Source organism: Ixodes scapularis, unplaced genomic scaffold (genome assembly GCF_016920785.2).
Source record: "Ixodes scapularis isolate PalLabHiFi unplaced genomic scaffold, ASM1692078v2 ptg000296l_1___fragment_2___debris__unscaffolded, whole genome shotgun sequence".
NCBI classification, from domain to species: Eukaryota; Metazoa; Arthropoda; class Arachnida; order Ixodida; family Ixodidae; genus Ixodes; species Ixodes scapularis.
In genome coordinates, this window is record NW_024609952.1 from 15,274 (window position 1) to 28,530 (window position 13,257).

The 13,257-nt window shown below is 44.4% G+C and overlaps 1 protein-coding gene across 1 annotated transcript in view; it reads right to left on the reverse strand.

The window, feature by feature from the left end:
• Positions 1-4,414: 4,414 nt before the first annotated feature.
• LOC121834025 (SEC14-like protein 2) overlaps positions 4,415-13,257 on the reverse strand; it is a 37,097-nt gene continuing 28,254 nt past the window's right edge. The window contains exons 11-12 of the mRNA XM_042287756.1: positions 7,790-8,093; positions 4,415-5,051 (exon numbers count right to left, since the gene is read on the reverse strand). Of these exons, the coding sequence (XP_042143690.1) occupies positions 4,948-5,051; positions 7,790-8,093 (408 nt within the window). The 3' untranslated portion in view covers positions 4,415-4,947. The remainder of the gene's footprint in view (positions 5,052-7,789; positions 8,094-13,257) is intronic.

The window sequence follows — 13,257 nt, forward strand, 5'->3', positions numbered from 1 at the left end:
ACATTAGGCGTTCCGGCGACTTCCAGACGAGCGGCTATAGGACGGGATTTGTGAAGGGCTAGCCGTGAAGACCTGGGTCAGTCTGGAGCTCTGCCAGCGTGTCCGCGCCCTGTTCCGCGATCGCATCTTTTTGAAGACATTCCTTGTACGATATCTTCACTGTGATCAGCTCCGGTTATCTTTCTTCTGATTTTATGACAGCGAGCAGCCCTTCTTTCAGGTAGCCTTGCTGTGTAGTCGCCGGGCGGACCGGTAGCTTGAGATGCTTGCCGACAAACTCGTAGAAACCGCTGCACGCGTGATGGAAGTAGTTCCGTGCGAGAATATTTAGAAACTTTAGCCCTCTGGTCACGCAACGCGCGCCCCTGCATCTCGTTGGTGTAGCATGCCGAACGCTGAAATCTTCCTTCATAGCCTTCAGGTTGGAAAAGTTGAAGACAAGATGATGGTCCCGTCCTAACCCTTGTATCCTTCGACTGCTCAGGGCGACGACAAGCGTACGTGAGACGACGGAAAATACCACCACTACGGAGTAAGCGAAGAGCTCTTTGTAGGCCATTCTTCGGTTTGTTCCATTTAGTTTAAGCAACTTCTTCGTCGACGCCTGATTGCAATACACCATGTCCGACTGCAAAATGCGCTCGTCGTTGTTCTCTTTCGCAGACACTCGCCATCTCGAAATAATTGTGAGCGTACGACACAATCATATTCGGACCCTGCCACGCATCGGATACTCCTGACATCCTTGATTTCAAGCGGCTCTCAGGAGTGTCATCCAGTCGGATTTGAACCTCGGGCACGACACTGTCAATTTCGTTTAAAAATTCCAGACTCTGGCCCTCATTCATGACTTCAGGGCGTGTTCACGAAGACAGCTGATGCTGCCGGTAGTTCCTCTGAGTGGTTAATTTCGAGGAGCGCTGAGGACGCGGCGAATGACTGAATTTGGGTCTCCCGCCTATGTCCTGTAAGTGCACTTTCCGACGCAAGTGATGTCTTCTTGAATTCGTTCTTCGTAGTCGTTGTCGTTCTCTTGCCACTCAGGTTTACGAAAATCAAGGGTCCAACGGAATGTTCATGCTTCGTCTTGGCGGTGATATTCTCAGCGTCGTCGTCGTTTTTGTTAGAGCCCCCATTGGTTGTACTGCAGGTCAAGGGAATCTCAAGTGATGTAGGACCTTGAAAAGTCCACCCATAAGTTGTTTTGTGTGCTATAATTCTTTTGTGGCTGGGGAATTCTTGTACCTGTTCTTTTGTGATCTTCCAAAGTTTGTCAGACCCGACAAGCGTACGTATGCCAGGAACTGAGGGAAGACCTGGGAACCATAGCTCGTTTGCGACATGCCTTCCCTTTTCCTTGACGCTAATTGGAAATTCGCTGTCGGTTTGTACCTGCACAATATCCTTGCAAATAAAGGAAAATTCTACGGCTTCAAGTGAACACTCTGTGCTATCAAACTGACTGCAAAGGTGCAAGTGGATGAGTCGCAGTTGAGGAGGTTCGGCGTTTGCGTTCCCGAACGTGTTCACACGGAGGCTGATCTTTTCCAGACCTTCGAGGTTAAGTAGGCGGGTCTAATCCGTGCTAGTCCGCTGTCCCCTGTCTCCCTCCGTCAATGATCGCTCGGAAGTAGCAGCTTTGGTCCTCTAAGACAGCCCAGGCCTGGAACGTTTCGAGGAGAAACTCGTTATGAACGCTACATCATTCCACTTTTTAGTGCATAGAAAACACCGCATGTCACCCGACAGTCGCTTTCTCTTTTCCTCATGAGGTACATCAGTAGAGCAGGTCTCAGTTGAGTGCCTACTCGATTTGCACAAAAAGCAACCAAGTTCCGTCTTTGTCTGTAACACTGCAGCTGCAGAGCTCGCCGATAGTCGTGTGTGGCATATCTGATTTTTTGTAGCTCCTGTGCTCGTAGTTTCAGCTATCTCAGCTCGTTCTCTACTTTAAACTTTGTTGCAATGGAAGCTCAAGATATTTAAGAGCTCTCCTCCGACTAGCTCAGTTGTCAATGGGTTGTTGACTAGGACAGCCGAGCCGCTGCTTCAAGCGCCTTCGTTTTCGGGTCTTTCTTGTGTGGCTTCGGATTACGTCGTTGGGTTTGTGGAGCTAGCTATCGGTAGTGGTACAGGAGCAGATCTTTTGGTAACGCCTTTAGTAGGATGTCGCACATCATTGTTGAGTATGGCTTTGATCCAATTCCAATAACCTTTAGACCTCAGATGTCTAGTTGAAGAGGATCCTGCATCCGGCGTAGACCTCTGGTGTCGTTGTCTGAGATAACGTGAGGCATCGTTCGCAATTTGCCCGATGATCTTGCTCAGTGCGTCACCTGTCTGCGAATCTAGAAGAAAGAATGTCGATCGCGCATTTGTAGCAGGCGTCCGTGGCTTGTAGCCCTGGGTTGGCTGCAGCTGCTGAATTGGTGAGAAGGGTCCGCAGATAGTGAAATTTCTGCTGACATGGGACGCTCTCGTTCTCATCCACTGCGCTGAAGAATTGCTCCCAGAAGCTCTGCCATTCACCGATGTCGCCGTTAAACGTCTGGGGCTGTAACTTTGGAAGCTTGATGCCAGTGCGGTTGTTCTGGGTTCTTTCTGGGTCCGGTGTTGTTGACTGCGACGACACCGGTGGCGGCAGCGGTTGGACTTCGCTTTGCCGGAGGGATGACGCTTTGAGACCTTTTTGGTAGCCAAGTCGTCGTACTCGACTACGGTGCTGTATTCCGCAATGAGCTCCCCATCGGTCATACAGTCTTCCATCTCGGAGTTTATTTGAGGTAGCTCGCTCTTGCTTGTCGTCAGCCGTTCCAGCGGCGAGGTTAGCGTGGCCGAATCTGCAGTTTCAAGAGCTGCAGTAAATTTTCCGAATTTTGCAGAACTGCTTTTTAACACCTCAGTTAAATTTCCGCCGAGTTGTGTTTTATGTATTTTAAGTGCATGGGGGGGGGGGGGGGGGGGGCAACTCGGTGTGAACGAGCTCGAGTGCGTAGTATTGGCTAATGCTTAATCGCCATTTTAACACATAATTCACGCACTGAATGCGCGAGCGCGTCACGCGCTGGTCCACCTAATACAACAAAGCATGTCATCACCCTGGAACAAACAGACATGCAGGCACCGTAATTTAATGAACACAAAGTGTACTCGTACTAGTAGGATCGCTCTGCGATAAACATGCTTTTCATCGCAAATTTTATGTGGCTTTGAGGTCAATTTTTTTGCGTATATAAATGACATTTTGAATGAAATTGATCCATCTGTTGAAGTCCGCCTTTTTGCAAACGATTGTCTAATGTACATAAAAGTTAATTCAAAAAGGCACCGAATGCTATTAAATGACTTGTTAATCACTGTGCACGAGTGGTGTCACAAATGAAGTATGAAAATACTTTTTTAAAAAGACAACTTCTGTAACAATCACAAAAAAAAAAGTCGCCTAGCATATTCCTGTATTCCTCTAATGGTACGCTTTTGCAGCAGTCTGAAACATTTAAATACTTAAAGGTCACAATTTCTAACGATCTAAACTGGAAGGTACGTATAGAGAATGTCTGTGGTGCGGCTTGGTGAAAACTTGGGTTTTTAAGACGGGCACTCAAAAATACAATGTCTGAAGTTAAATTATCCGCGTATAAGACTGCTTCGATCATCTCTTGAATACGCGTACGTGATCTGCGATCCATATGTCAAGTATCAGATAAAACAAATTGAGCGTATCCAGCGGCGTGCAGTAAGATTCGTTTATTCAGAGTATCGCTGCTCGGTATCGGTAACAGAACTATTAAAAAAAGCGGGGCAGCCAGCCTCGGGTCATCGGAGGAAAACGGGAAAGTTGAAATTTTTCTGTCAACTCTACATTATAACATCAGTTCGAGTGACTATATTCAGCTTCCTGGAGGAAGGTCACCCAGAGTTAATAACCAGTTTGGAGTCAAGGCGCATTTCCTAAATCTCAATGTTATTAATTATTTTTTTTTTTTATATTTGAGGAGTGGAATAGTTTAGATTGACAATGCCGAAGACGCACTAGTATTCTTTCGTGGTGATCAGATTCGGAGGTGTCGTTTGACCGAAAGTATGCTCATATGATTGTATTGTGGTGATCGTTCTCGACCTTCGGTTCTTTGATTCTGATGTTTTATTGCTGTATACTCCTGAAACAGCTCGAAAGGGCTTTCAGTATTGTAAGTAAAAAAAATATATTACATAAATGGATACCGAGCGACCATCTGCTGACAGAGCATATGCTATACCACAAGCTACTTCCTTCAATTGGAGTCCCCTCCCTACTAACGAGGTATCCAGAGGAAACTTGTGCCGGTAATCTCCAAGGTCACGCGCCGAGCATGATTTCCGAGATTCTTGGCGTGGTTGGTGAAGCAGGGTCAACGATGAAGGTTAAAAAAGAAATGTTTGTCATAGGTTTATTTTGAAAAACTCCACAGATCATAACATTTCAATGTAATATGCACGGCAAAACACTTCTGACCGGTACCGTTCTTTTACAGAGTTATTATGTCGGTTTATGTTTTCTCTATTCCAACATCCAGGAGCGCGCACCGTGCGGGCACGCTCCTGGATGTGAAGTTGGCACGATCTCATTAGATATATAAATTTTATCGCCTTCATTTTTTAGCTCGAGCGGAGCTTTTGGCTCGAGTGAGAAAACACATGGAATAGCAAGCCTACCAAAGTTACCTTTCGCTCGCACTTCTACTCCCACTGACACCGATAGTGTTATAGTCGAAACGCCATGGGGGTAGCTGTATTCACAGCATGTCTCTAGTTGTCTTGTTATGAAAGTAACCAATATTAGGAATACCCTGACTGAAAAGTCATTTAGTTACGTTAGTACAAACTTAAAATACACAAAAAAGTCTTCATGATGTTTAAGTCTGATCTGAGATAGTGATTTGGCAAAAGGAAAAAAGATAACAATCATCAGCTTCCTGGGGCCAGGACTTCGTCAGAGCTTTTGACTTGGAAAACGTAGGAAAGCTGCTTCTTGGAAAACCAGCTATAGCTGTTGTCAAACCTGAAAATGTCTGAAAAAAAAAAAAAAAACAGGTTGTTTGAAATTGCTATATTTTTAGCACAGCTAAATACCATATATCATCTTCATCTTACGACAAAGATGGCTTTGCCCGTCCCATTTATCTCGTCATTAGTGGGCAGTCAATCAGGCACCACTGACCTGCAGGTTATCCAACGACTTTTTGAATAGAATAAATTCACTGCATTGTCACAGAAAAGCAAGCTGAATCAAAGTTATGAGACAATAAAAATTCCACTCAGTTGTATTCCTTCCTCCAGAATATAATATAGAGTCGGTATTCATTAATCGAACTTTGTCGTACCAGTATCAAAACCGAAAAACAAAGCATTGGAGTCTGCTAATAAAAACGTACATGCCTTAGCACACAACTAGAAAAACCGAGCAAGACCCTTCATGCAATCAGACCAGGACCAGTTAACCACGTGGTGTTCTTCGTGGCTAATGCCCCTCAACCACAACAAAACAAACATATGTCGTTTACCGAACGCTCCTCTCAGACTCCAACTTCTTACCTTCTGAAGACAATACTGTCGAAATCACTTCTACGAATAAGTACCTGGGTGTCCACTTTCAGTCTGATTTGTTCTGGCACTACCACATTGATCTCACCCTTGCTTCCGCTAACCATTCCCTTAGATTCATAAAGCACAATCTTAAACAAGCACCCGTGAACTTACGAAAACTTGCTTATATCACTCCAATCCGCCCCAAAATTGAATATGCTTCTGCCATATGGAATCCTGAGCAATCCTACATTATAAGTAACCTCGAGTCCCTGCAGAACCATGCTGCGCGTTTCATTTGCTCTGACTACTCTCCATTTTCCAGTGTCGCCGCAATAAAAAATCAAGTTGAGTTGAATGACCTAACACGCCGCCATAAACATGGCCGTCTGTCATTATTTCACAAGCTCAAACTCCATGCATCGCTTACCGACGAATTTTTTTAAATCCCTCCCCCATTATTTTTATCCGTCGCGATCATTCATTCAAAGAAACGCCCATCACATGTCACTCATCAAGTTACGCCCGATCATTCATACCACGGACCATAATCGAGTGAATCAAACTACCGGTTCACATTGCAACTGAACTAGGTATGTCTAACTTTCAAGAGCTAGTGCGAAGTTATGCTAATACTTTAGGTACTTTTTTGTTCCTTGTTCTCACATTGTCTTTGTATAATTTTTGTGTCTTATCTGTGAACTACAATATGTAAAGCCTCATACCTTTAGGAATATTTTGATTAAGTAAATAAATAAATAAATATGCGTCTATCTTGCAGGAAACAGGACTAAGGAATCCGGAGCGGAACTACGTCTGCTACTTGCACAGCGAATTGCATCGACGTCAGAACGCGCCGAGCTCTGATTGGCTCTAATGGGCAGACCTCATTGCTTTGAGAAGCGCAAGTTCGCCTGCTTCTTTTGCAGGGGTTATGGTGATGTCAGAACGCCGAGCTCTCGGACTCTGACTTGAAGGATGGTGGGTAGACCTCAAGGTAGCTTGCTTTAAGGTCTACCCGTTATCTTTGAATTAGAGCCAATCAGAGCTCGGCGTTCTGACGTCACCATAACCCAGCAAAAGAAGCAGACGAACTTGCGCTTCGAATAGATGCCTTGAGGTCCTCCATCTTTTTAATTGGAGCCAATCACATCTCGGCATTGTTCTGACGTCCCCACAACCCCTGCAAAAGAAACAGACGAACTTGCGGTCCGTGTAGGGTTTCTCAACCTCCACGGAACATGCGCTTGACTCGAATACATTGAGATTATAACCGGTGCCTATAAGAAAAGCAGATGTGAAAAAAGAGTAGTTCCCGAAGAGAAGGAAACAGCTCCGAGGACCGTTCAGCAAAGACCACCCACAAGTTAAAGCCTCCTCCCTCCACCCTCCTCCTCCTCCTTCCTCCTCTCCCCCCCCCCCCCCCCCCAGAAGCGTCGTCAATAATGGAACCACGCATCGCCGCCTATACCGTGTGACGGTATCGTCGACAGCGCGTCTTGTTATGTGCACAACGAGCTCGACGTTAGGATGACGCGACGCCAAGACAGACGCATATCTCGGTTACGGTGACTCTCGTTCACCGTGCTTCGCCGCTTGCAGCGGTTCGGGGACTCACTAAAAACGGCGTCATGCGCAGGCCCTGTATTCCAGGTGGTAGTGGTTCAGTGCGGGTTGTGTTCCCTGTGAACACAAAATAAAGTAATAGTTGAAGCTGTCTCCTTGTGAAACATTTTTTTCTTGCTCAAGTACAGCTTTAATACGGGCCTTTTCAATTCCCCCTCATAAAAAAGAAAAAAAAAAAACCAAAAGAAATCGGCTCGGGGATTTAATTTAAGGAACAGTCAGTATTTATCCCCCCCCCCCCCCAAAAAAAAAAAAAACGCTGAACATTATCAACAATTTTACCTCGTGTTTTTTTTTTTTTTTGTATCTACTTTACCAGTTTTGTTTTTAGACTGCCAGGCGCCATGAATATCTGACTCGACCGAGAAAGCTACACCGGGCGAACCTGTCGTGACAGCTTTTTGAAATATACGCTATATATAAAATATATATTGATATATATATGCAGAAGAACTGAAGTGTGTGCGTGCAGAGCTTGGGTCGACGCTAAAGGTGCTCGATCAACCCAGCACCCATAGCACTGGCTGCATGGCCACAGAAAGCTGCCCCTGAGTAGGGTCATAAGGTGCGCAAGCAATATTGACAATAGCAGCCTCACATGTCCCTGGCTCAGCGGAGAGTCGCCCATTTTCAGCAACCTGATCGCACTTGACCTTGCTGACTCCCAAGACCTCCTTCGGCTCGGCGTGTTCTCCCGAAATGTGCAGGACACCGAAGCCAACGTCGTGGCCGGGACTCGTTTGGAACTTCCACGACAGGGTTAATCCTTCGCTGTCTACCTTCACGGGTACATCCATTTTCTGTCCACGTTCCAGGAAACAGGTGGTGGCACTGGGGTCCTCGGAAACGCGAGGGTCGCTCTTGAGGTAGAAGTTTACGGGCACCTCGCCTCCAGCTGGAACCTGCGGTCATTCTCGTGTTAATACAAGAGGTGCTTTCCAGCGAAGCCCCTTTAATCCCAGAAATTCGTTCGCTCATCTGTCCGTCCCCTCCGTGCATTTTCCTGCTTAACATAACAGAAAAATATTGTGCGTGACCATACTCCACGCAACTTAAACACCACTAGTTTTCTCGCTAACTTTGAAATTGACGTAATGTTTGGAGGTGGGCTAGTCGGTGGTGCATTGTAAACATAGAAATAATACAGCGCAAGCGAACACAAGGACAAGTAGAAGAAGGGACACAGACACAGCGCTGACTCACGACTTGCTTTCTTTGTCATCTTTTTAAAACATATCAACATAAGAAAACAAGACAGGAAAAATAAAAGAAGAAGAATCCAGCATGTAAGACATCCTCTCTGTCATATGCCATCTGAGGAATTTTTCACAGAAACTATACATTATATACCATTACAAAAAAGAACAAATTAAAAAAAAGAAGGAAGTAAATAGTAGGAAAAGAAATAACTATACATCATTCCACCTCAGGTCTGAGCAAAGCCAAAAACCACAGCGCGAGCCCTAATGCTCTGTGCGTACCTGTCTTGCACGCGGCCTCTTGGTATGTCGGCACCCTTTTCTGGCTACCTGTAGGCACGCGCCTGTGGTTATAGGATCACTCCCTTGGAAGCAGAAAGAACGTATTAAACAAACGTGCCCAAACTCCGAAGAAACTCGAACTCTTCACTGTATAACGTCACTGACTCTGAACTGCCGCATAGATCGGGACCGTGTTGTCGAATGTAAAACGCTTCATGAATTTCCCTTGCCATTTTTTGTGAATGTTTAGCCAAAATTTCAATGTCACATGACCGAGGGGAACAACCACACCTATCACAATGAATGGCTAGGTGACCCGAAGGTGAAGACCCCAAAGACAGATAACGCTCCCGAGCTCGAACATTAATACATCTGCCCGTCTGCCCAATATACACTTTACCACATGAAAATGGTATTTTATAAACGACCCCCACAGCACAAGCTACATATTTGATGCGATGGTTTATTCCACACCCTACACGCTGAAGTCCTGCTCTCTCAATGGACGCACACAAACGAGATAACTTGGAAGGTGCTGAAAAGACTATGGGAACTTCGTATTTAACAGCCACTTTTTTGATTCTGTGGGAAAAACTGTGCAAATATGGTATTACCACCGGTCGAGAGGCAGGCTTTTGTCTAACATTGTCAAGTATGTTAAGGGGATTCCTGAATAATTTTAAAAGTGACTCCGCTACCCCCACTATGACAAGTTTCGGGAAATCCGCTTTTGTTAACCTATCGACTTGAGACAGAAAGCTGTTGAAACTTCTGTGAACACATGGTTGCAATAAAGAAGCTCTCAAACATGATTTTGCAATAGCTCTTTTTACAACTTTTGAGTGCGTAGATTCATAGCTAAGGAGGGACTTTTTTGTTCTAGGCTCATAAGCCCAGCACAGGTGACTTGTTTCAAGACGAATGTTGAGGTCCAAAAATTGCAAAGCTTTTTTAGTTGGAACCTCATTCGTAAACCGCAGACCTCCAAAGCACTCCCGAAAGGTGTCTAATACCTCTGAGACCAAGTCAGCACTTCGTGAGCCCTGCTTAGGTTTAAACACCACCAGGTAATCGTCAACATACCTGAAGACTTTCAAAAAAACGATCATCTAACCTTTCTGCAATAGCACAATCACAACCTGCTAGGTAGATGTCACTCAATATGGGAGCAACACTAGACCCAATGCAGATCCCGGATTTTCGCAGAAACGTGTTGCCCTCAAAAGAAATAAAAGTATAACTAAAAGTATAACTTAAGTAAAAGCGGAGAAGATCAAAAAACTTTTCCACAGCAATACCAGTCGAATTCTGGAAGGCAACAGAACCGTTTAAGTCAATGCAAAGTTGAACCGCTTCAATGAGACCTCCATGAGGAATAAAGTAGAAAAGGTCTTCCACGTCAATCGAAACCAGATCACAAGTTCCAGGGTTGTCATTGCTTAGATAATCTACCAATTCTTGAGAGTTTCGAATTAAAAAAGGATCAGTTAACTTCAAAGAAGATAGGTGATGCTGGAGATACTTCGAGACATGCGGCTACCATGACTCTCTCTGTGTAACGATCGCCCTGAACGACATATTGTCCTTATGGGTCTTCACAGAGAAGAAAACCTCCAGATTGAGACCACGAGCCGCCAGGACAGACTTCCAGAGCCTTTCTAAACCAAACTGCTTACAAAGTTGCTCAGCACGCGTCTTCACCTTGCCCAGGACCACATCTGGAACAGGTTTGAAATTTTTCGACGCGGCTTGTGTAGACTTTTCCTTAAATATATGTTCTGGCACAACTACAAATCCTCCCTCCTTATCTGAAACCAGCAGCTTTAACCCAAAGTATGCTACTGAGCGCCTAGTGAAGCCCCCGGAAATGCTCTCCCTTGTGAGACGGATAGCTGAGAAGACTGTTGCTGAGAAAAAAGACATGTGTATCCTAGACTGTGTAGAAAGCTTACGTAGGAACACCAGGAAATCTGTACATCGATTTCATTTAGGCCCTATTGTTTCTTTTTTCAAAGACTGTAGGTTAAAGCTGCTAGTTTCAGATATGGAGGGAGGATTTGTAGTTGTGTCAGAACATATATTTAAGGAAACTCTACACAAGCCGTGTCGAAAAATTTCAAACCTGTTCCAGATGTGGTCCTGGGCAAGGTGGAGACGCGTGCTGAGCAACTTTGTAAGCAGCTTGGTTTAGAAAGGCTCTGGAAGTCTGCCCAGGCGGCTCGTCGTCTCAATCTGGAGGTTTTCTGCTCTGTGAAGACCCATAAGGACACTATGCAGTTCAGGGCGATGGTTACACAGAGAGAGTCATGGCAGCTGCATGTCTCGAAGTATCTCCAGCATCACCTATCTTCTTTGAAGTTAACTGATCCTTTTTTAATTCGAAACTCTCAAGAATTGGTAGATTATCTAAGCAATGAAAACCCTGGAACTTGTGATCTGGTTTCGATTGACGTGGAAGACCTTTTCTACTCTATTCCTTATGGAGGTCTCATTGAAGCGGTTCAACTTTGCATTAACTTAAACGGTTCTGTTGCCTTCCAGAACTCGGCTGGTATTGCTGTGGAAACGTTTTTGGATCTTCTCCGCTTTTACTTAAATTCTACTTTTATTTTATTTTTGGGCAACACGTTTCTGCAAAACTCCGGGATCTGCATTGGGTCTAGTGTTGCTCCCACATTGAGTGACATCTACCTAGCAGGTTGTGATTGTGCTATTGCAGAAAGGTTAGATGACCGTTTTTTGAAAGTCTTCAGGTATGTTGACGATTACCTGGTGGTGTTTAAACCTAAGCAGGGCTCACGAAGTGCTGACTTTGTCTCAGAGTTATTAGACACCTTTTGGGAGTGCTCTGGAGGTCTGCGGTTTACGAATGAGTTTCCAACTAAAAAAGCTTTGCAATTTTTGCACCTCAACATTCGTCTTGAAACAAGTCACCTGTGCTGGGCTTATGAGCCTAGAACAAAAAATTCCCTTCTTAGCTATGAATCTACGCACTCAAAAGTTGTAAAAAGAGCTATTGCAAAATTATGTTTGAGAGCTTCTTTATTGAAACCCTGTGTTCACAGAAGTTTCAACAGCTTTCTGGCTCAAGTCGATAGGTTAACAAAAGCGGGTTTCCCGAAACTTGTCATAGTGGGGGTAGCGGAGTCACTTTTAAGATTATTCAGGAATCCCCTTAACATACTTGACAACGCTAGACAAAAGCCTGCCTCTTGACCGGTGGTAATACCATATTTGCACAGTTTTTCCCAAACGATCAAAAAAGTGGCTGTTAAATACGAAGATCCCATAGTCTTTTCAGCACCTTCCAAGTTATCTCGTTTCTGTGCCTCCATTGAGAGAGCAGGACTTCAGCGTGTAGGGTGTGGAATAAACCATTGCATCAAATATGTAGCTTGTGCTGTGGGGGTCGTTTATAAAATACCCTTTTCATGTGGTAAAGTGTATATTGGGCAGACGGGCAGATGTATTAATGTTCAAGCTCGGGAGCATTATCTGTCTTTGAGGTCTTCACCTTCGGGTCACCTAGCCATTCATTGTGATAGGTGTGGTTGTTCCCCTCGGTCATGTGACATTGAAATTTTGACTAAACATTCACAAAAAATGGCAAGGGAAATTCATGAAGCGTTTTACATTCGACAACACGGTCCCGATCTATGCGGCAGTTCAGAGTCAATGACGTTATACAGTGAAGAGTTCGAGTTTCTTCGGAGTTTGGGCACGTGTGTTTAATACTTTCTTTCTGCTTTCATGGGAGTGATCCTATAACCACAGGCGCGTGCCTACATGCAGCCAGAAAAGGGTGCCGACATACCAAGAGGCCACGTGCAAGACAGGTACGCACAGAGCATTAGGGCTCGCGCTGTGGTTTTTGGCGTTGCTGAGACCTGAGTTGGAATGATGTATAGTTATATGTATTCCTACTATTTACTTCCTTCTTTTGTAATTTGTTTTTTCTTTTGTAATGGTATATCATGTATAGTTTCTGTAAAAGATTCCTCATATGGCATATGACAGAGAGGATGTCCTACATGCTGGATTCTTCTTCTTTTATCTTTCATTTCTTGTTTTCTTATGTTGATATGTTCTAAAAAGATGAGAAAGAAAGTAAGTCGTGAGTCAGCGATGTGTCTGTGTCCCTTCTTCTACTTGTCCTTGTGTTCGTTTGCGCTGTTTTATTTCTGTTTGAAATTGACGTCATATGAGTTTAACACCGATACATTTTCCCCGCTAGATTTAGAGCGGTAATCGATGTCGCATGACCTATACACCAATTTCATTTCCTCTCAAAATATGGCGGGCATACTGACGTCACGTGACCAATATACATAATCACTTTTCTCGGTAAATACATTGAAGAGGTTGGCGTCAGCTAATACATACACCAATTTAATTTCCTCGCTAAATTTAGCCAGAAAATTTGCCAAGTGACCTATATACAAATTTTTTGGTTCGCAGGGCCTTCGTCCCGCAAAATATTGTAATGAAGGCGTTCTACTCAACTGTGCTTTTTCTAAAAAAGCAAAACAAGATTCATGTCATTGACTAGTATGTAAGTGATCCTTGGTTATGCTAAAGACATTCA